Source organism: Callithrix jacchus, chromosome 2, assembly GCF_049354715.1.
Source record: "Callithrix jacchus isolate 240 chromosome 2, calJac240_pri, whole genome shotgun sequence".
NCBI classification, from domain to species: Eukaryota; Metazoa; Chordata; class Mammalia; order Primates; family Cebidae; genus Callithrix; species Callithrix jacchus.
In genome coordinates, this window is record NC_133503.1 from 13,827,005 (window position 1) to 13,850,126 (window position 23,122).

Consider the following 23,122-nt stretch of genomic DNA (forward strand, 5'->3'; position numbering starts at 1 on the left):
GTATTATTGCATGCTTTCCTGCACATAAGGAGAAATCTATTGAAGTGAATAACTGAGAACCAACAAGTAAATATTTTTGATCATCATAGCTGCTGTTGGTTTGGGGCCTTTGTCAGAACTCCAATTTGATTACTAACGTAGGTGAGAGTTAATCCACTGTGTCTTTGCCCATTATTTAGAAAGAACATTCACAGTTTATGACTTTTTTGACTGGGCACAGTGGCTCACACCTGTAATCCCAGAACTTTGATCACCTGAAGTCAGGAATTCAGGACCAGCCTGGGCAAAATGTTGAAACCCATGTCTACTAAAAATACAAAAATTAACTGTGTGCAGTGGCACGAGCCTGTAATCTCAGCGACCCAGGAGGCTGAGGCAGGAGAATCACTTGAACCTGGAAGGTGCAGGTCACAGTGAGCTGCAATTGCAGCACTGCACTCCAGCCTGGGTGACACAGTGAGACTCCATCTCAAAATATATTTTGTAACATAAAACTGTAACTCAAAACTAATAGTAAGAGCTTATGTTTTCAGCCTATCTCCCCTGATATTTCTGGGAGAAGGAAACGTTTTCTTATATCTTTTGCATTCCATCCTCAACTCCTGTCTTAATACAATGAACACTTAATAAAAAAGTCAGTTGGTCAATTGACTGGGCAACAAGGCTAAAAGCATTCATTCCTTTTCTTTTCCTATTCCTTCCTTTACTTTCCCTTTCTGAAGAATTTAGTCCTAAAGCCACTAGGTGGGTGGCAGCCAGGTGGTGGCCACACATTAAGGTAGAGAAGAGAGAGTCATGGTGTCTCCAAGTCAGAAACCAAGTATATGTTCTTGTGGAGACACAGCCTGTTCAGGGTATGGGAGTCCAAGCAAGCAGAGAAGGGTCCACACGAAGGGGTGGCCAGCAACAACTAGAGCCTAAATAGGGCCTACAGATCCCAAGCGAGGAGAGAAGGGCATCTACGAGTGGGAGGGGATGGGTGAGAGTTGGCTACATAAAGAGGATTGATCAAATAAGTAAACATATTAAGGATGATGGAAGCCAGGCTTCTCATCTTTGCAGAAGGAAGTCATGGATGCAGAAAGGAAGAAAACTAGCATGAATCCTATGAAATTAGATTGAAATGAATGTATCCATGTATATTCATACCCTTCTAGATAGATAGATAAAAGATAACAGATAGATGATAGACATAAATGTATGTATGTGTTTGTGTGTGTACAAAAACATATGTTCCCTACTTCTCTCCACTGATACGGCTAGGTAACAATGACATTTCAATAGCAATGAGCACACTTAGTGCCTAGATGTTGGCTTATGAATACCATTTTGCACTAAAGGGAACCAGAGCTCTTTAGAGAAATGGCTGATTGCAGGGCTGGGATTAAGAATGTTCAAGATAAGCCTAGGATACATTTTGCGCCAGGAAGCAAGAAACTGTTCAAATGATTTCCAAGTAATGTTTGGAAATGATATTTGAAAATGATTTCCAAACAATTTCCAAATGATATTTGGAAAAACCTAAAGATTCCACCAAAGAACAATTAGAGCTTATACACAAATTCAGTAAAGTTGCAGAATACAAAATCAACATACAAAAATCAGTATCATTTCTATCTGCCAATAGTGAGAAATCTGGCAAAAATTTAAAAAGTAATCCCATTTACAATAGCCACAAATGAAACTAAATACCTAGGAATCAAAGAAGAGGAAGATCTCTATAATGAATACTGTAGAACACTGATGAAAGAAATTAAAGAAACAAAAAGGATATTCCATGTTTATATATTGTAAGAATTGATATTGTTAAAAATGTCCAACTACCCAAAGCAATGTACAGATTCAATGCAATCCCTCAAAATGCCAATGACATTCTTCAAAGAAATAGATTTAAAAATCCTAAAATTCGTACGGAACCACAGAAGACCCAGAATAGCCAAAGCTATCTTCAGTAAAAAGGACAAAACTTGAGAAATCGTATTTCCCAATTTCAAATCATACTACAGAGGTACAGTAACCAAAACAGCATGATACTTGTATAAAAACAGACACATAGACCAATGAAATACAATAGAAAACCCAGAAACAAATCCACACATCTTCAGTGAACTCATTTTCAACAATATTGCCAAGAACATACACTGGGGAAAGAGTGTCTCTTCAATAAATGGTGCTGGGAAAGCTGGATATCACTATGCAGAAGAATGACGCTAGACCCCTATATTTCACCAGACACAAAAAGCAAATTAAGATGGATTAAAGACTGAAATCTGGCTGAGCACAGTGGCTCATGCCTGTAATCCCAGCACTTTGAGAAACCAAGGTGGGTGGATAACTTGAGGTCAGGAGTTTGAGACCAGCCTGGCCAACATGGTAAAACCCTACCTCTACCAAAAAATACAAAAGTCAGTTGGGCATAGTGGTGCATGCCTGTAGTCCCAGCTACTCAGGAGGCTGAGGTGGGAGAATCATTTGGACCCAGGAAGTGGAGGTTGCAGTGAGCCAAGATAGTGTCAATGCACCCCAACCTGGGCAACAGAGTAAGAATCTGTCTCAAAAAAAGAAAGAGTCCACGGGAAAGATGGCAGACTAGGAACAGTTCTGGTGTGCAGCTCCCAGCAAGATCGATGCAGAAGGCAGGTGGATTTCCAAATTGCTAACTGAGGGATCACAGCTCCTCGCTAGCAAGGGAACAAAACTGGATGGAGACAGAGTTTTACAAATTGACAGAGGCAGGCTTCAGAAAGTGGGTAATAACAAACTTCCCTGAGCTAAAGAAGAGATTTTTTTTGTCAGCACCAGGCCCACCCTACAAGAGCTCCTGAAAGAAGCACTAAAAATGGAAAGGAACAACTGGTACCAGCTGTTGCAAGAACATACCAAATTGTAAAGACCATCGGCGCTAGGAAGAAACCGCACCAACTAATGGGCAAAATATCCAGCTAACATCATAATGGCAGGATCAAATTCACATATAACAATATTAACCTTAGGCCAGGCGCGGTGGCTCACGCCTGTAATCCCAGCACTTTGGGAGGCCAAGGAGGGTGGATCACGAGGTCAAGAGATCGAGACCATCCTGGTCAACATGGTGAAACCCTGTCTCTACTAAAAATACAAAAAATTAGCTGGGCATGGTGGTGCGTGCCTGTAATCCCAGCAACTCGGGAGGCTGAGGCAGGAGAATTGCCTAAGCCAGGAGGCAGAGGTTGTGGTGAGCCGAGATTGCGCCATTGCACTCCAGCCTGGGTAACAAGAGTGAAACTCTATCTCAAAAAAAACAAACAAACAAACAAACAATATTAACCTTAAATGTAAATGGGCTGATAGCCTTAATTAAAAAACACAGACTGGCAAACTGGATAAAGAGTCAAGACCCACTGGTGTGCTATATTCAGGAAACCTATCTCACATGCAAAGACACATATAGCCTCAAAATAAAGGGATGGAGGATGATTTACCAAGCAAATGGAAAGGAAAAAAAAAGCAGGGGTTGCAGTCCTAGTCTCTCATAAAATAGACTTTAAACCATCAAAGATCAAAGGAGACAAGGAAGGCATTACATATTAGTAAAGGACTCAATGCACAAGAAGAACTAACTATCCTAAATATTTATGCCACCAATGCAAGAGCACTCAGACACATAAAGCAAGTTCTTAGGTACCTACAAAGACACTTAGATTCCCACACAATAATACTGGGAGACTTTAACACTCCACTGTCAATATTAGACAGATCAATGAAACAGTAAATTAACAAGGATATCCAGGACTTAAACTCAGCTCTCAACCAAGCAGACCTAATAGACATCTACAGAACCTTCCACCCCAAATCAACAGAATATCCATTCTTCTCAGCACCACGCTGCACTTATTCTAAAATTGACAACATGATTGGAAGTAAAACACTTATCAGGAAAGGCAAAAGAACAAAAATCCTAACAGTCTCTCAGACCACAGTGCAATCAAATTAGAACTCAGGATTAAGAAACTCACTCAAGGGCACAGTGGCTCATGCCTGTAATCCCAGCACTTTGGGAGGCTGAGGCGGATGGATCAAGAGGTCAGGAGATCAAGGCCATCCCGGTCAACATGGTGAAACCCCATCTCTACTAAACTATGAAAAAGTAGCCAGGCATGGTGGTGTGTGCCTGTAGTCCAAGCTACTCAGGAGGCTGAGGCAGGGGAATGGCTTGAACCTGGGAGGCAAAGGTTGCAGTGAGCCAAGATTGTGTCACTACACTCCAACCTAGTGACAGAGCAACACTCCCTATCAAAAAAACAAAAAACAAACAAACAAACAAAAACTCACTCAAAACCACGCGACTACATGGAAACTGAACAACCTGCTCCTGAATGACTACTGGATACATGACAAAATGAAGGCACAATTAAAGATGTTCTTCGAAACAAATGAGAATGAAGACACAACGTCCCAGAATCTCTGGGACACATTTAGAGCAGTGTGTAGAGGGAAATTTATAGCACTAAATGTCCACAAGAGAAAGCAGGAAAGATCTAAAATCGACACCTTAATGTCACAATTAAACAAACTGGAGGAGCAAAAACAAACAAATTCAAAAGCCAGCAAAAGACAAGAAATAACTAAGATCGGAGCAGAACTGAAGGAGACAGAGACACAAAATAACTCTTCAAAAAATCAATGAATTCAGGGCTGGTTTTTGAAAAGATCAAGAAAATAGATTGACCACTAGCCAGACGAATAAAGAAGAAAAGAGAGAATAATCAAATAGATGCAATAAAAAATGGTAAAGGTAATATCACTACTGATCCCATTAGAAATACAAACCACCATCAGAGAATACTATAAACATCTCCATGCAAATAAAACCAAAAATCTAGAAGAAATGGATAAATTTGTGGACACTTACACCCTCCCAAGACTAAATCAGAAAGAAGCTGAATCCCTGAATAGACCAATAATAAGGTCTGAAATTGAGACAGCCATTAATAGCCTATCAACCAACCAAAGTCCAGGACCAGATGGGTTCACAGCCAAATCCTACCAGAGGTACAAAGAGGAGCTGGTACCATTCCTTCTGAAACTATTCCAAACAATACAAAAAGAGAAATCCTCCCTAACTCATTTTATGAGGCCAACATCATCCTAATACCAAAACCTGGCAGAGACACAACTAAAAAAGAAAATTTCAGGCCAATGTCCCTGATGAACATTGATGCAAAAATCCTCAATAAAATACTGGCAACCTGAATCCAACAGCACATCAAGAAGGTTATCCATCATGATCAAGGTGGCTTCATCCCTGGGATGCCAGGCTGGTTCAACATATGCAAATGAATACGTGTAATCCATCACATAAACAGAACCAAAGACAAAAAACACATGATTATCTATATAGATGCAGAGAAGGCCTTCCACAAAATTCAACAGCCCTTCACACTAAAAACTCTCAATAAACTATATATTGATGGAATGTAAAGAATAAGAGCTATTTATGACAAACCCACAGTCAATATCATACTGAATGGGCAAAAGCTAAAAGCATTCCCTTTGAAAATCAACACAAGACAAGGATGCTCTCTCTCACCACTGCTATTGAACATAGTATTGAAAGTTCTGGCCAGGGAAATCAGGCCAGAGAAAGAAATAAAGGGCATTCAAATAGGTAAAGAGGAAGTCAAATTCTCTCTATTTGCAGATGACATGATTGTATATTTAGAAGACCCCATTGTCTCAGCCCAAAATCTTAAGCTGATAAGCAACTTCAGCAAAGACTCAGGAGATAAAATCAATGTGCAAAAATCACAAGCATTTCTATACACCAATAACAAACAAACCAAGAGTCAAATCATGAATGAACTCCCATTCACAATTGCTACAAAGAGAATTAAATATCTAGGAATATAAGGATGTGAAGGACCTCTTCGAGGAGAACTAAGAACCCTGCTAAAGGAAATAAGAGAACATAAACAGATGGAAAAACATTCTATGCTATGGTTAGGAAGAAACAATATTGTGAAAATGGCCATATTGCCCGAAGTAATCTATAGATTCAATGTGATCCCCATCAAGCTAACATTGACTTTCTTCACAGAATTGGAAAAAAAAAAAAAAAAACACCTTAAATTTTATATGGAACCAAAAAAGAGCCTGCAGAGCCAAAACAATTCTAAGCAAAAAACAAAGCAGGCAGCATCATGCTACCTGACTTCAAACTATAAAACAAGGCTCCAGTAATCAAAAAAGCAGAGTACTGGTACCAAAACAGATATTCAGACCAATTAAACAAAACAGAGGCCTCAGAAATAATGCCACACATCTAAAACCATCTTATCTTTGACAAAACTGACAAAAACAAGCAAGGGAGAAAGAATTCCCTGTTTAATAAATGGTGTTGAGAAAACTGGCTAGCCATATGCAGAAAGCTGAAACTGGCCCCCTTCCTTACACCTTATACAAAAATTAACTCAAGATGTATTAAAGATTTAAATTTAAGACCTAAAACCATGAAAACCCTAGAAGAAAACCTATGCGATACAATTCAGGACATAGGCATGGACAAAGACTTCATGACTAAAACACCAAAAGCAATGGCAACAAAAGCCAAAATTGACAAATGGGACCTAATTAAACTAAAGAGCTTCTGCACAGCAAAAGAAACTGTCATGAGTGAACAGGAAACCTACAGAATGGGAGAAAATGTTTGCACTCTACCCATCTGACAAAGGGCTAATATCCAGAATCTATAAAGAACTTCATAATTCTTTAAAGTTTTTAAAAATTTACAGGAAAAAAACCCCATCAAGAAGTGGGCAAAGGATATGAACAGACCCTTCTCAAAAGAAGATATTTATGCAGCCAAAAAACACATGAAAAAAAGCTCATCATCACTGGTCATTAGAGAAATGCAAATCAAAACCACATTGAGATACCATCTCATGCCAGTTAGAATGGTGATCATTAAAAAGTGAGGATAAAACAGATGCTGGAGAGGATGTGGAGAAATAGGAACACTTTTACACTGTTGATGGGAGTGTAAATTAGTTCAGCCATTGTGGAAGACAGCGTGGTGATTCCTCAAGGTTCTAGAACCAGAAATACCATTTGACCCAGCAATCCCATTACTGGGTATATATCCAAAGTATCATAAGCCATTCCATTATAAAGACACATGCACAAGCATGTTTATTGCAACACTACTCACAATAGCAAAAACTTGGAACCACCCCAAATGTCCATCAATGATAGACTGGATTAAAAAAAAAAAGTGGCACATATATACCATGGAATACTATGCAGCCATAAAAAGGATGAGTTCATGTCCTTTGCAGGGATACGGATGAAGATGGAAACTATCATTCTCAGCAAACACAAGAACAGAAAACCAAACACTACATGTTCTCACTCATAAGTGGGAGCTGAACAATGAGAACACATACACACAGGAAGGGGAATATCACAAACCGGGGCCTGTCAAGGGGTGGGGGGCTAGGGTAGGGATAGCATTAGGAGCAATACTTAATGTAGATGACAGGGTGATGAATGCAGCCAACCACCATGGCATATGTATACCTACGTAACAAACATGCATGTATCCCAGCACTTTAAGTACAATTTTTAAAAAGGAAAATAAATAAAAAAATAAAAACATGACAAAAAGACTGAAATCTAAGACCTAAATGATGAAATTGCCACAAGAAAACATTGTGGAAACTCTTAAGGACACTGATCTGGGCAAAAATTTCTAAAGTAATACCCCACAAGCACAGGCAACCAAAGCAAAAATGGACAAATGGAATCACATCAAGTTAAAAAGCTTTTGGGCCGTGATGAAAGCAATCAACAAAATGAAGAATGGGAGAAAATATTTTCAAACCAACACTCTTACAACAGATTAATAGCCAGAATATATAGAGAGCTCAAACAATTCTGTAGAAAAAATCTGATAATCCAATCAAAAAATGGGCAAAGATTTCTTTGACATTTCTCAAAAGAAGACATACAATTGCCAAATAGGCATGTGAAAAGGTGCTCAACATCACTGATTATCAGAGAAATGCAAATCAAAACTACAATGAGATATCATCTCACTCCAGCTACAAAGTGGTTTTTATCCAAAAGACAGGCAATAACAATTGCCAGTGAGACTGTGGAGAAAAGGGAACCCTTGTACACTGTTGGTGTAACTTAGTATAACCACTATAGAGAACAGTTTGGAGCTTCCTCAAATAATTACAAATAGAGATACCCTAAGATCCAGAAATTCCAGTGCTGGGTATATCCCTGGAAGAAAGGAAATCAGTATATTGAAGGGATATCTTCACTCCCATGTTCAAAATAGCCATTATTCACAAATGCCAAGATTCAGAAGCAACCTAAGTGCCCATCAACAGATGAATGGATAAAGAAAGTACTCCACATAGATACAATGGAGGACAATTCAGCCATGAAGCATGAGATCTTGTTATTTGTAATAACATGGATGGAACTGGAGGTCATTATGTCAAGTTGAAATAAGCCAGGCACAGAAAGACAGACATTGCATGCTCTCACTTATTTGTGGGACCTACAAATCAAACCAATTGAGCTAATGTCTGGGCCTTAGTAAATCTTGTACCCTAAGTACTGGGAGCACAGCTTTTAAAATACACGATGAATGCTTTTAAGACAGGAATGAATAGATGAGAGGCACACAGTGATTGAGTGTTCTTCTGATACATAGTATCTTCCTAGACACATCAGTACAACTCTCAACAGGTAAGTATCTTCCTGTTATGTTACCTTCTGAAAAAGTAAGTGGCAGCACATGCCTTCTATTATTTTCCTTTGCAGAACAAGACCAATTGCATTAGTTGGGACACAGTGCTGACTGCATTTGAGTCCCAAGCAATTACTAGTCTATTGCTATCACCACAGAGTCAGAGGGGATGACACACAGGGGCCCAGCAATCTCACCTAAGTCAATCTACCAACCTTTCTGGCCACACATTTTGTGTACAGTATGCTGCTAGGGACCAGTGTCATGATGATAAATACCACACTGTGCCCTTGAAGAGCTCACCTCTGCTAAGGGAAACAGGCACAGAAACCCACAATGATGGTAGAGAGGAAAGACGACCATAGCACTCTGTGAGGGGTATAGGAGGCACCCAGAGGAGGAAATGGTTACATCTGTGTGAGGAGGTTGGTAAGGAAATACTTTAACAGAAGGGGTATATCTGGTTGGCCTTGGAAGGATGTGTAGAAGTCATCTAGGGGGCACAGGTACACTCCAGGCAGAGGTTACTGCATGGGTAAATATCTGTAGGTGTGGCTTGTTGAGATGGATTTCAAGTATTCTGGAATGAGGACAGCCATGAAAACAAAAGAAGGTGAAAGGAGATTTAGTAGATCTCATGCCAATGTCTCCACTTGAGTTTCTGATGAAAACCTAGAACCACTGGACTCTCTGATAACACTGATTAAGTTGTTTATGATTCCTCATAGAATATGAACTCACAGGAGGTCAGCAAAGGGGTGTGTCTGATCCTTTGCTACTGGCTACAGCTGCAACCCCGCCTCCTTCATCAGCACATAAACAGTTCAGCAGCCTGGCTGAATGACTGCTGTGCAGGGCAGGGAAGGGCCAGGCACACAGACCAGCAAACAGCAGTACACAACTGAAAGGAGAACTCAGAGGATACAGTCAAGGAAGAAAAGTGGCGATGGACCTCATCCCAAATTTGGCAGTGGAAACCTGGCTTCTCCTGGCTCTCAGCCTGGTGCTCCTCTATCTGTGAGTAACTATCTGGGCTCTTCTCCTCTGTTTCCTTGGAATTGGGGTGCTAATCAGGCCCCTTTTTCCTTATCTGCTTTGAAGATCAAAAGAGATGTTCAACGAGAAGCAGCTTAAGTGTTGGACGCTACAAACACAGAGGTTATTATTGATCATACGCAGCTCTATGAAAAAATAAATAAGCATTTCTTCCATCCACCTTCTAATTTCGGTGACTAGGAGAGTTTCGGGACAGCATTTGGTGGTGGGAATGATCGATTAGCTTAGATTCAACCTAGACTAATCAATGAAAACACGGCAGAGGCTGATTACAAACTACTGAACATGACAGCCAGTGTGATCCTCATCCCCTTCCCAGGCTCTGGGAATTCTGGGAACAGGAGGGAGTGGCTTGGGTTTTTGTCTCATTATCTTGATTTTCTGGGTTCTGTTTCTGCTGGGAGAAATGTGTAGAACTATTGCCCCTTGGACCTGGTGGTTCCTTCTCCCCTGCCTTCCACTCCAGGATGTCATTTACATAAGGCACCAGGGAACACCAAGACTTCATGGAAAGCTGACCCTTGGTTCTTCCCTCTTTCCTCTGCCACACCCTGGAAAATCCCCTCTCTTCTATGACTCAGTCCTCCACCCTGTCATACACAGAACTATTTATCTTACACTGATTAATCTCTAGAGAAAAGGAAACTTGGAGAAAGTTTTGAAGCTTTACTCTTTAATCTTTTTCCTCCAGTCTCTCGGAGGCTAGGATTAATATAGAGCTTTGTTTCTCACCTAATGGGAATATCTGCCAGCAGCCCAAAAAGGCAGGAGCCGTGAAAGCCAATTGGGATTTTACACATTTTTTTCCCTTTACATTACAGTACTGGAGGATGAACCCTCTCAGTGGTGGAATTCCTGGCATCCTAGAGCAGGTAGAGAGAAGAGTTACTTTCCACTGTGGGCAGTGGAGGCTCGACCCACCACATCTGACTTCTACCTCAAGTTGACTTTTATTAACAGTAGAGAGAACCACAATGACATACAAATAGAAATATAAACCGCATTTTCTCTCTTTCACAGAAAGCTAAGGAATTCAATGGGTTGTGGCAACATGGTTTCCATTTTCTAACATTTTAAACTGAATTGATATGGTTTATATTCATTATTTTTTAAACCAGAAATTTTGGGGGATAGACTATTTCCAGCATGTTCCTTCTGGATGATAGAGGGCTCTTAGTTTGGCAGTTGTGAAAATAAATGTGGGTAAAATAATCTCACTTTTCCAGACTAATGTCAGGAATATGAGTCTAATGCACAAATGTATATCTCTAAGACAAGACTGCATATGTCTTTTTAAATACACCTGCCTGACAGCTTCATACCTCCTTTTCTAATATACCTGCTTAGCAGGTTATCTTACACTCCCAGGGAAGGGAAATAAGCAAGACTGTGAGCCACTGATAATAGCAAAAGCATCCAGATAGGATCAGTATGAAGTGACAAAATATTCCTCAGCTCTCAGGGTACAACTCCAAAGAGATAGTCATGGGTCCGGGCTCCACAGTGGAGGTCACTCGAAGGGCAAACAGGTTGGCATCTCATCTGCTTCAAGCCTGGACACGGGCACCATCTGTGTCACTCTGTGTGTGGTCTGCCATGTTGTGGGGCTGTCACTACAGATTTAAGCAGCCGGGCATAGAATACCTTACTTAGCCTCAGACAATGCTGGTGCAGCCCAGGAGTCAGGAACTGTAGTGTAGACCATGTCCTCCTTAGGCCAACGCGATGATGTGCAATAGATGACTGGCTTTTCTGTTAGCCTCTTCCTTGGAACCAAAAGCAGCATTACTCTACCAAACAGAGGACAGCTGGAAAGAAACTAAAGACTTCGCCCAGCTCACCCTCTGCCTTGACATGGTACCATGTGAGTCTAGACACTCGCCAAGATCTTTCCTCAGGGGCCAGTGCTGCTGACACATTAACTCAATAGCTTGTCCTCACCTGAGAGGTCAGGTAACTTGTTTAAAGTTCAGGGCAGAGATTAGTGTCATTGATTTGCCATGGCTGTGCAAACAAAGGAGGGAACGGAAGTGGGAAAACCCAAGGCCACGCTGGTGTTGGCAGGTGGTGCACGCACTTCCACTAACTATTCTGGGGCAGGGACCATATGTGTGACTGGGCCTGCTCAAACTGTCCCTGCTGGGTCCTCGAAACTCCGCCCTTCATGTAATTTCTCAATTTTATTTTACCACATACTATGAGTCACTGGATTTTTACAAAATGTTTGGAACCTATACGGCCTTAAAGGCTGAACTCTAAAGAAGAGTAAACAAGGTCTTAATACAACTCTCTGGGACATTTAATCTCTACTTATATGCCATTCTGCATCTTTTGCTATCAACAGGAAGGTACCTGGACTTTAGAAGACCCCTCTCTGTCTTTTAGCTGAAAGCACATATGAGGCATGTGGATTCTTTTATGCACATCATCTTTGTCAGCCACATTTTTGGAGTTTGCCTCTCTGGAGCCAACCTTATGGCACTAGCAGCTCACAGCTGAATCAGAGTCTGGCAACCTCTTCCTTCAGCCTCCCTTCTTCCTCCAGTTTTCCATTCCTCAGTCACAGCAGAGGGGGAAGTTCTACAAAGATCCAGAACCCTCAGTTGGAAGAGTTTGTACATGATTCATGAAAGATGAGTTGCAGGCAGGCCTGCCAAAGCGAATGCCAGGCTTTATGGGTTTTTCCTCAGAGATAGTTCCTGTACAGAGGCAATGAACTGACTGCTGTCTGACTGACCACCTTGAAAAAAATGAGTGTGCCTGGTACTGTGCTTCTCAGGTGAGTATTGCCTGAGAAGTATTAGTTGTTGGTTCTTCTGCACACCATCATTCAAGGACATATGGGTCAACCATCCTCCTCATTAACTCAAATCAACCAGATCATCTGACCACAGACACTGAGGTGTAGCTGAAAAGTGCCCACATTTCCATAAGGCCAACAGAAGCCATGAACACACTTGTCAATCTGTAGAAACAAGGACTCCATGACTCCTCCAAGGCCTCTCTGTGAATCAAGCTTTAAGAAGGGCCAGATCCTAAAATAGGGTCAGAGCTTAGAGGAAAGAAAAAGTATAAAAGTCTCTGAGCAAATTATAAGGGCAGTGTCACCACAGGCTTTTGGTGGTCCTCTGTCATAGAGTGGATGCAGTGATGCAAAATCTCATCATCGGTGCAGAAGACAAAAAAAGTCACCCTTTCTACCTAGGATGAGGATTCCCAAATCAGGGAAGAGTCCACTTACTAAACAGACATAAGGGAATGAAGTGCCCTGGAAGAATTCCCACCTGAACCTCTCAGGAGCACTCATGTTTGCGGACATTTATCAAGTATTCACTCCAGGACTGGGACCATGAAGACTTCAGCTGCTTTCAGTGAATCATTGAGATTTTGGGGTGTCTCAGAGTCAGGGAAGGACCCGATGAGTGAATGCGATTACTGACACTGGAGTTGCTGTTATTATTTATCATGTACATATTACCTCCCTCTCTTGACCATCCAAGTTCCTCAGTCAGTAACTGATCAGCCTCCCAATCTATAAAGTCACAATCCCTATGACCTGATTGCTGTTTCACTTCGTAGATATGGGACCCGTTCACATGGAATTTTTAAGAAACTGGGAATTCCAGGACCCGCACCTTTGCCTTTTGTTGGAAATATTTTGTCCTATCGTCAGGTGAGTTATTTGAGCCTCCTCTTTTGCTTTTTATGGTTGCAAATATCAGCTTAGTTCCATCAGTAAAAATGCGCCTCCTTGGGAGGAAATTCTGATGCTTCACGTTTTCAGAAATGGTGGGACTGGGCATGGTGGGTCATGCCTGTGAACTCAGCACTTAGTGAGGCCAAGACTGGAAATCACTTGAGTCCAAGAATTTGAGACCAGCATGGGCAACACAGTGAACCCCCATCTCTAAAAAGAAAACATTGCCCGGGCATGATATAGTAGCCCAGGCCTGTAGTCCCAGCTACTCTGAATGCTGAGATGGGAGAATTGCACGAACTCAGGAAGTCAAGGCTGCATTGATCACGCCACTGCACTACACTTGGTCAAGAGAGCAAGATTGTTTCAAAAAAAGAAAGAAAAGAAAGAAAGAAAAAGAAGAAAGAAGGAAGGAAGGAGAGAGAAAAAGAAAGAAGAAAAAGAAAAGAAAGAACAAAAAGAAATGGTGTGTAGGCTCCACCCAGAGCATGGCCATGTTTACCCTGTGGCTTTCTTGCAAATTCTCAGAAGCCTCAGGTTTCCCTCAGTTGAACAGCCCCGATCTCAAGCAGATCAGCACTTGATGTTCAAGACTTGATGTGCAGATTCTGTGACACCATAAAAGGTATTTTCTTTTTGTTCCGTGCAGGTTCTCAGGAAGGTAGAGTCATAGTTAGTATTAAGAGAAAAGCAGGCAGGGGGGCCCTAGTAGTGGCTCATTATCTGTGTGCACCAGATTCAAACTTGTCTCTTTGTAGCAAGAGCTCATGAGTAGACTTTTCCTCCCAACTTCCTCCTGGACAGTTTTGAAACTTTAGTTTATTAAGCAACTTAAGTATTCACCATCAGGAAATTTGCACCTACTTGAATTTTCTCAAGTACTGCTAAATTCTCTAGGTGTATTTCCATGGCTCTACTCCAGCTGTTATAACATCTTTTGCATATCTGAGAGAAAGAACAAGACGGTTCTGCTTGACTTCTTTTCCTTCAAAGGCTGCACCCTATGGGTGAGTCTGAGCAGGGAGTGGATGTAACTGAGATAAGATGGTGGTTGTCTATCAACCTCAGATATTTAAGCACAAAATCAATTTGGTGTGTGTGTGTGTTTTTTAACACAAAGAAGTGACCACTTATAAAAAATCATTAGAAAGGCAATAATTTGTCAAAATTATTAAATATTTAATTTTACTGAACAGAATGTCATATGTGCCACATGGACTGTGAACTGTGGCCAAGCCTTTGTGGCTACCCTGGTCTGGGGCTTTGCCCAGGGTCTGACCCCTGGAGGAAAAGTCACAGCTCATGTCCAGAAGGCCAGCAACAGCAAGCTGCTCTCTGGCCCAGATTTCCTATCCTGTGTACCTGAAGCTTGTTTCTCAGATTCTAACTCTCACAACTGAGGCCTCTGTTTTCTGATTACTGTTTGAGGATTCTACACAATTTTACCCTTGATAAAAGCAGTAATTTCTTCTTCATCTTTTGCAGATCAACTGATCTGGAAAATGTTGTAGTAGAATGACATTTCTGGGACCTTATTTTACATAGTTAAAACATCACTGCTGAATCTTAGCAAGAGGAAGGTTTGCTTTTAAGTTTCAGTAATGAAAACTCAGAGCACGCACTGTAATTTTCTGGGTGTGATGTGAAGAGGCAGCATTTCTCCAGTTTTTCTGAGTTAAGCTAGAAGACTGGAAAGGAAGTCCAGGCCTCCTTTACAAGAGCCCCTGAAGGAAGCACTAAACCTGGAAAGGAACAACCAGTACCAGCTACTACAAAAACATACCAAATTGTAAAGACCATCAACACTATGAAGAAACTGCATCAATGAAGGGGCAAAACAACCAGCTGGAATCAAAATGGCAGGATCAAATTAACACATAATAATATTAATGTCCCAATCAAAAGACACAGACTGGCAAACTGAATAAAGAGTCAAGACTCCTTGTTGTGCTGTATTCAGGAGATCCATCTCACCTGCAAAGACACACATGGGCTCAAAATAAAGGGATGAATTTACCAAGCAAATGGAGAGCAAAAAAAGCAGGGGTTACAATTCTAGTCCCTAATAAAACAGACTTTAAACCAACAAAGATCAAAAGAGACAAAGAAGGGCACTACATAATGGTAAAGGGATCAATGCAACAAGAACAGCTTTCTATCCTAAATATATATACACCCAATACAAGACATGCAGATACATAAAGCAAGTTCTTAATGACCTACAAATAGACTTAGACTCCCACACAATAATACTAAAGACTTTAATACTCCACTGTCAATATTAGACAGATCAATGAGACAGAAAAGTAATAAGGCTATCCAGGACTTAAACTCAGTTCTGGACCAAGTGAACCTCATAGACATCTACAGAACTCTCCACCCCACATCCACAGAATATACATTCTTCTCCATACATCACACTTACCCTAACATTGACCACAAAATTGGATGTAAATCACTCCTCAGCAAATTCAAATTAATGGAAATCATAACAAACAGTCTCTCAAACCATCAAGCAATCAAATTAGAAATCTGGATTGAGAAACTCACTCAAAACCACAGAACTACATGGAAACTGGACAACCTGCTGCTTAATGACTACTGGATAAATAATGAAATGAATGCAGAAATGAAGATGTTCTTTGAAACCAATGAGAATGAAGATACAATGTACGAGAATGTCTGGGACACATTTAAAGCCGTGTGTAGAGGGAAATTTATAGCACTAAGTGCCCACATGAGAAGTGAGGAAAGATCTAAAATCGACACCCTAATGTCATGATTAAAAGAACCAGAGGAGCAAGAGCAAACAAATGCAAAAGCTAGCAGAAGACAAGAAATAACTAAGATCAGAACAGAACTGAAGGAGACAGAGACACAAAAAACCCTTCAAAAACATCAATGAATTCAGGAGCTGCTTTATGAAAAGATCAACAAAACAGATAGACTGCTAGCCAGACTAATAAAAAAGAAAAGAGAGAAGAATCAAATAGATACAATAAAAAATTATAAAGGGGATATCACCACCTATCCCACAGAAATACAAACTACTATCAGAGATTACTACAAACACCTCTATGCACATAAACCAGCAAACCTAGAAGAAATGGATAAATTCCTAGACAGTTACACCCTCCCAAGATTAAATCAGGGAGAAGTTGAATCCCTGAATAGACCAATAGGAAGGTCTCTCATTGAGAAAGCAATAGCCTACCAACTAAAAAAAGTCCAAGACAAGATGGGTTCACAGCAGAATTCTATCAGAGGTACAAAGAGGAGCTGGTACCATTCTTTCTGAAACTAATCTACACAATATAAAAAAAAGAGAATCCTCTCTAACTCATTTTATAAGACCAACATCATCCTGATAACAAAACCTGGCAGAGACACAACTAAAAAAGAAAATTTCAGGCCAATATCCATAATGGACATTGATACAAAAATCCTCAATACAATACTGGCAAAATGAATCCAACAGCACATCAAGAAGCTTATCCATCACAATCAAGTCAACTTCATCCCTGGGATGAAAGGCTGGCTCAACACACACAAATCTATAAACGTACTCCATCACATAAACAGAACCAAATACAAAAACCACATGATTATCTATATAGATGCAAAGAAGGCCTTTGACAAAATTTAACAGTCCTTTATGCTAAAACCACTCAATAAAGAAGGTATCAATGGAAAGTATCTCAAAATAATAAGAGCTATTTATCACAAACACATAGCGAATATCATACTGAATAGGCAAAAACTGGAAGCATTCCCTTTGCAAACCAGCACAAGACAAGGATGCCCTCTCTCACTACTCCTATTCAATATAGTATTGGAAGTTCTAGCCAGGGCAATCAGGCAAAAAAAGAAATGAGGGGTATTAAATTAGGAAAAGAGAAAGTCAAATTGTCTCTATTTGCAGATGACATGATTGTATATTTGGAAGACCTCATCATCTCAGCCCAAAAACTCCTTAAGCTAAGTCTAAGCAACTTCAGCAAAGACTCAGGAGACAAAATCAATGTGCAAAAATCACAAGCATTTCTATACACCAATAACAAACAGAGAGCCAAATCATGAGTGAACTCCCATTCACAATAGCTACAAAGAGAATGAAATACATAGGAATACAACTAACAAGGGATGTGAAGGACTTCTTCAAGGAGGACTACAAACTACTGCTCAAGGAAATAAGAGAGAACACAAACAAATGGAAAAACATTCCATGCTCATGGTTAGGAAGAATCAGTATCATGAAAATGGCCATACTGCCCAAGTAATTTATAGATTCAGTGTGATCCCCAACAAGCTACCATTGACTTTCTTTACAGAATTTGAAAAACCACCTTAAACTTCAGATGAAACCAAAAAAGAGCCCACATAGCCAAGACAATCCTAAGCAAAAAAAGAAAAAAAACAAAGCTGGAGTTATTAAGCTACCTGACTTCAAACTGTACTACAAGGCTACAGTAATCAAAACAGCATGGTACTGGTACCAAAACAGAGATATAAAGCAATGGAACAGAACTGAGGCCTCAGAAGTAATGCTACACATCTACAACCATCTGATCTTTGAAAAACCTGACAAAAACAAGCAATGAGGAAAGGATTCCCTGTTTAATAAATGGTGTTGGGAAAACTGGCTAGCCATATGCAGAAAGCTAAAACTGGATCCCTTCCTTATACCTTATACAAAAATTAACTCCAGATGGATTAAAGATTTAAACATATAACCTAATACCACAAAAACCCTAGAAGAAAACCAAAGCAATACCATTCAGGACATAGGCATAGGCAAGGACTTCATGACTAAAACACCAAGAGCCATGGCAACAAAAGCCAAAATACACAAAGGGGATCTAATTTAAATTAAGAGCTTCTGCACAGCAAAAGAAACTATCATTAGAGTGAACCAGCAACCAACAGAAAGGAAAAAATTTTTGCAATCTACCCATCTGACAAAGCGCTAATATCCAGAATCTACAAACAACAAACAAACTTACAAAAGAAAAACCAAAAACCCCATCAAACGGTGGGCAAAGGATATGAACAGACACTTTTCAAAAGAAGACATTTATGCAGTCAATAAACATATGAAAAAGCTCATCTTCACTGGTCATTAGAGAAATGCAAATCAAAACCACACTGAGATACCATCTCAGACCAGTTAGAATGGAGATCATTAAAAAATCAGGAGACAGATGCTGGAGAGGATGTGGAGAAACAGGAACACTTTTACAGTGTGGTTGGGAGTGTAAATTAGTTAAATAATTGTGGAAAACAGTGTGGCGACTCCTCAAGGATCTAGAAATAGAAATACCATTTGATCCAGCATTCCCATTACTGGGTATATACCCAAATGATTATAAATCATTCTATTATAAAGATACATGCACACATATGTTTATGGAGGCACTGTTTAAAATAGTAAAGACTTGGAATCATCCCAATTGCCCATGAATGATAGACTGGATTAAGAAAATGTGGCACATATACACCATGGAATACTATGCAGTCATAAAAAAGGATGAGTTCATGTCTTTTGCAAGGACATGGATGAAGCTGGAAACCATCATTCTCAGTAAACTAATACAAGGAAAAAACCAAACACTTCATGTTCTCACTCATAAGTGGGTGTTGAACAATAAGAACACATGGACACAGGGAGGGGAACATTACACAGTGGGGCCTGTTGGTGGGTTGGGCAACTAGGGGAGGGATAGCTGGGGGTGAAGGGACCTGGAGGGATAATATTAGGAGAAATACCTAATTTAGATAACAAGCGTACAGATGAAGCAAACCACCATAGCAAGTGTATACCTATGTAACAAACCTGCACATTCTGAATATGCACCCCAGAACTTAAAGTATAATTTAAATAAAAGGTAGTCCACTTTTTGATTTGCTGACTCACTTTTTCACTTGCTCACTTGCTCACTCAGTCACTTATTTTATCACTCAACAACATGTCTTAGACCTATCTAATTCTGCAAGACTAAAAGACGTCCCTGGTTTCTTTTAATTTTCTAATTCTGCTAGAATTCTAGAGAGAACACATGAGATAAATGAAAAGGATGCTGACAAAAGAGAGAAAAAATTATGCATTCCCTGCAGATACTCACTTTTCCTCAGCCTGAATTTGGCCCCTGCCATTGCAGGTGATCATGCAGGGGGTTAGGAGACTTTAGAGAGAATAAAAGAAAAAGCAAAAATACAGCAGAAAGACAAAGAGTTAATTACTGGTCATAGACAAGGGTGAGTCCTTCAGTACTTGGAGAAAATTCAAGAGTGACTTTAAATTCCCCATTTCAAATATATCTTCTGTTTTCTTGCCTTTCCCTTAAAATGTCTCTGAATAAGCTTCCTCTAACTGCCAGTGAAAGACAGCAGGCCTGACTTCACTGGATGCAGGTGTTTTCAGTCCCAGTTAGAGGGAGAGTTCATTCTACTTAAAATAATAATCAAATTGTATTTTGTTTCTCCTCACAGGGTATCTGGAAATTTGACTCAGAATGTCATAAGAAGTATGGAAAAATGTGGGGGTGAGTATTCTGGAAACCTCCATTGGATAGATCTGCTTCTGTGATGAGGTTACCCCACTGCATAGAGGATAGCCTCTGTCCAGGGCTTCATGGGATGAAGCTCTTGTCAACCTAAATACAAACAGAGAGAGGTTCTCTGAAAGAAGACGATAATTACTTAGAGTATTGCAATGGGAGTCTGCGTGCCGTTTGCAAATTCAGGGAGGTAAAGCAAGACACAGATGCTCCATATGAGGAGGATTTCATAACTGTTTTGAGATAATTACTGTTAGTTGCAAAGATCAATAACAAGGATGATGCCACACAAAGGTTGAACAGGCAGTTGCTAGGCAGGTGTCCTTGCAGAAACATTTTTGTGTAAAGGTTGAAATGGCCTTTGTGCAAAGTTGTGTCTTTTGTAGAGTCTTGTGATAGTTTTGTTACTAGAAACACAAGCATGAGAATCCTCTCTTCAGAGCCTTCTTGGGATTTCTCAGGGTTTAAAAAATAGTGACGTCACCTTGCTTCTGACAACGTTCACACTCGCTATTGTAACATTTTCAAGGCTTGTCCTACCAAGGATCCGTGTCACCAGGTGTCGGGCTCTTCAGTCTGAACTAGGCTGGGAGCATTGTGGTTACAACTCTTCTCCAGGCTTTGTTGGCTCAGGGACTCCCAGCGTTGCCTTCTGTCCAGTGGCTGCCTATTCCCCTTTTCCTTTTTCCTTCCTTAGGTGCCCGTTTATCACATGCATTGTTTCAGACTCCTCTAATATGTGCTCATAAATGCATGACATCATCTCCTTCCCACATGGACTCACTTCCAATTAAAAGCCTAAACCCTTTCATTTAGACATGGGATTTAACAGGTGCTTTTTAAAGAAGAGTTGAGAGATAACAGGGAAATAGATTGGAAAACCATTTATGTTCCACCTTTTTAAACTTCCTCTTCAAGTATGGAATTTTTGGTTCCACTTTGCTTTTTAAATTTAAGCCAAGACTTTTTAATAGAAGGATATACAAGTACTTACTGGTTTATACCATCTTGCTTACTTTGAAGAAGAGATGCTGAATATTCTTAAACCACTGTGTTCCCTGGGGGCAGATGGACTGATTTTATCAGGTGGCCTCAGCCAATTGCAGCAGCTGTTCCCTGTCAGAGGTGCTAGCGGTTTGGTGAGAGCAGTGGAGGAGGTGCGCTGGTGTTTGTTCACTAGAAGCAAGTGGGAGAAGCTTTTGCCTCTGTGCTTCTTCATCTTCTCTCACCAAGTCCTCAGAAACCACAGTGCCGGCTGCGGGGTGCTGTGGAGCTGGCACCGCCCATCCAGGCAACATGACTGAGTAGAAACAACACACAGCTCAGGATGTCCATGGGCCCACACCAACTGCCCCTTGCAACATTTACTCTTGTAATCATCTGATGATTAACCTGCCTTCAATTTTTCATGGAAATAATATTCTTTTTGATAATAAAATATTTTAAACATAGGAAACATTATGGGGAGTGGCATAGGAAATACCCATGAACGCACCACCCAGCTTAACAAATGCTCTCCTGTCATTTCTAACCATGATCTCTTTCAAGAGCTCTTTTGTCTTTCAACGTCCCTTCCTTGTTTGAGCCACATTACCCTTCACTGTATGAAGACTTGGGTGGCTCCTGTGTCAGACTCCTGCTGTTTGTCATACCCTAATGAACTAGAACCTAAGGTTGCTGTGTATTGTACAACTAGGGGTATGGATTGCATAACATCAGGATCAGTCTGGCTTCCTGGGTGTGGCTCCAGATACAGAATCGGGCTAGTGAAGCTTAATCCACTCTGTTGTCCCCACGCAGATCATACGATGGTCAACTCCCTGTGCTGGCCATCACAGACCCCGACATAATCAAAGCAGTGCTAGTGAAAGAATGTTATTCCGTCTTCACAAACCGGAGGGTAAGCATCCATTTTCTGAAATTTAAATAATGATTGATTGAATGATCTAATTTTTATTTTGAAAAAGACTCATATGTTCACAGAAAGTTATCTAAAAAATGTACAGGAAGGTTCCATGTACCCTTCATCCTATCTCCCCGAATGGTAACATCTTGCAATCTTGCATAACTATAAATATAGTATGCTCATATTATTAGGTTGGCACAAAAGTTACTGCAGTTTGCCATTTTTTAAAAACTGCAATAACTTTTGCACCAACCTAATAATATAGTACAGGAAATTGACTTTAATATAGAGTACAGAGCTTATTCAGATTTCACTGTTATACATGCCCTTGTTTGTGTGTGTTTTTGTATGTGTGTAGTTCTAAGCAAATTTATCACATTCATAGATTTGTGCAGCGACCAGCACCATCAAGATGTGACCCATTCTGTCACCATGTGGCTCCCTCCTGCTATCCTACAGTCACAATATAGAGTATCTCTTTTTCTCTGACAGGTCTATATTCACAGCAAACTCTTATTTATTTGAGGAGGCCAATGTATTCATATTTCCTTTTATGGATTGTTCTTTTGGTGTCAAGTCTGAAAATCCTTGGCCTCACCCTTCTTCTTACATTGTTTCTTCTAAGAGTTTTATAGTTTAACACTTTACAAAATGTAACTCTATTACCCATTTTGTGTTAATATTTGTATAAGTTATGAGATTTAGATCAAGGATCATTTTTCTTTTGCAAACTATGGCTGTCCAAATATTCCAACAGCATTTTGGGAAGGTGAGCATATTGTCAAAAATCAGCTGAGAATATTTTGTGCATCTATTTCTTATTGTTTATTCTGTCCCATTGATGACTGTGTTTACACCAATACCACACTGTGGTAACTCTAGTAGATGTACAGTAACTCAACATCATATAGATCGATTCTCTCCACTTTATTAATTTACATTTTCAAAATGGTTTTAGCGTTTCTTGTCCCTTGCCTTTCCATAAAAATTCAGAATAAGCTTGTCAATGTCTGTAAACAAACCTGCCATAATTTTGATAAATTAAAGCAAAGGTTTCCAATGTTTTGTCTTCCCTGGGCCACAGTGGAAGATGAATTGTCTTGGAACACACATAAAATACACTAATACTAATGATAACTGATAAGCTAAAAAAGGAGGCCGGGCGC

At 40.2% G+C, this 23,122-nt stretch overlaps 1 protein-coding gene across 2 annotated transcripts in view; it reads left to right on the plus strand.

Annotated features, from left to right (window-relative positions):
* The first annotated feature begins 9,586 nt into the window (after nt 1-9,586).
* Nucleotides 9,587-23,122, plus strand: part of CYP3A5 (cytochrome P450, family 3, subfamily A, polypeptide 5) — a 39,065-nt gene continuing 25,529 nt past the window's right edge. The window contains exons 1-4 of one of the 2 annotated variants that reach the window (NM_001204442.1): nt 9,687-9,757; nt 13,376-13,469; nt 19,983-20,035; nt 21,851-21,950. In NM_001204442.1, coding sequence (NP_001191371.1) covers nt 9,687-9,757; nt 13,376-13,469; nt 19,983-20,035; nt 21,851-21,950 — 318 coding nt within the window. Of the gene's footprint in view, nt 9,758-13,375; nt 13,470-19,982; nt 20,036-21,850; nt 21,951-23,122 lie in introns of both variants that reach the window. The other variant, XM_017964614.4, reaches the window with a different exon arrangement.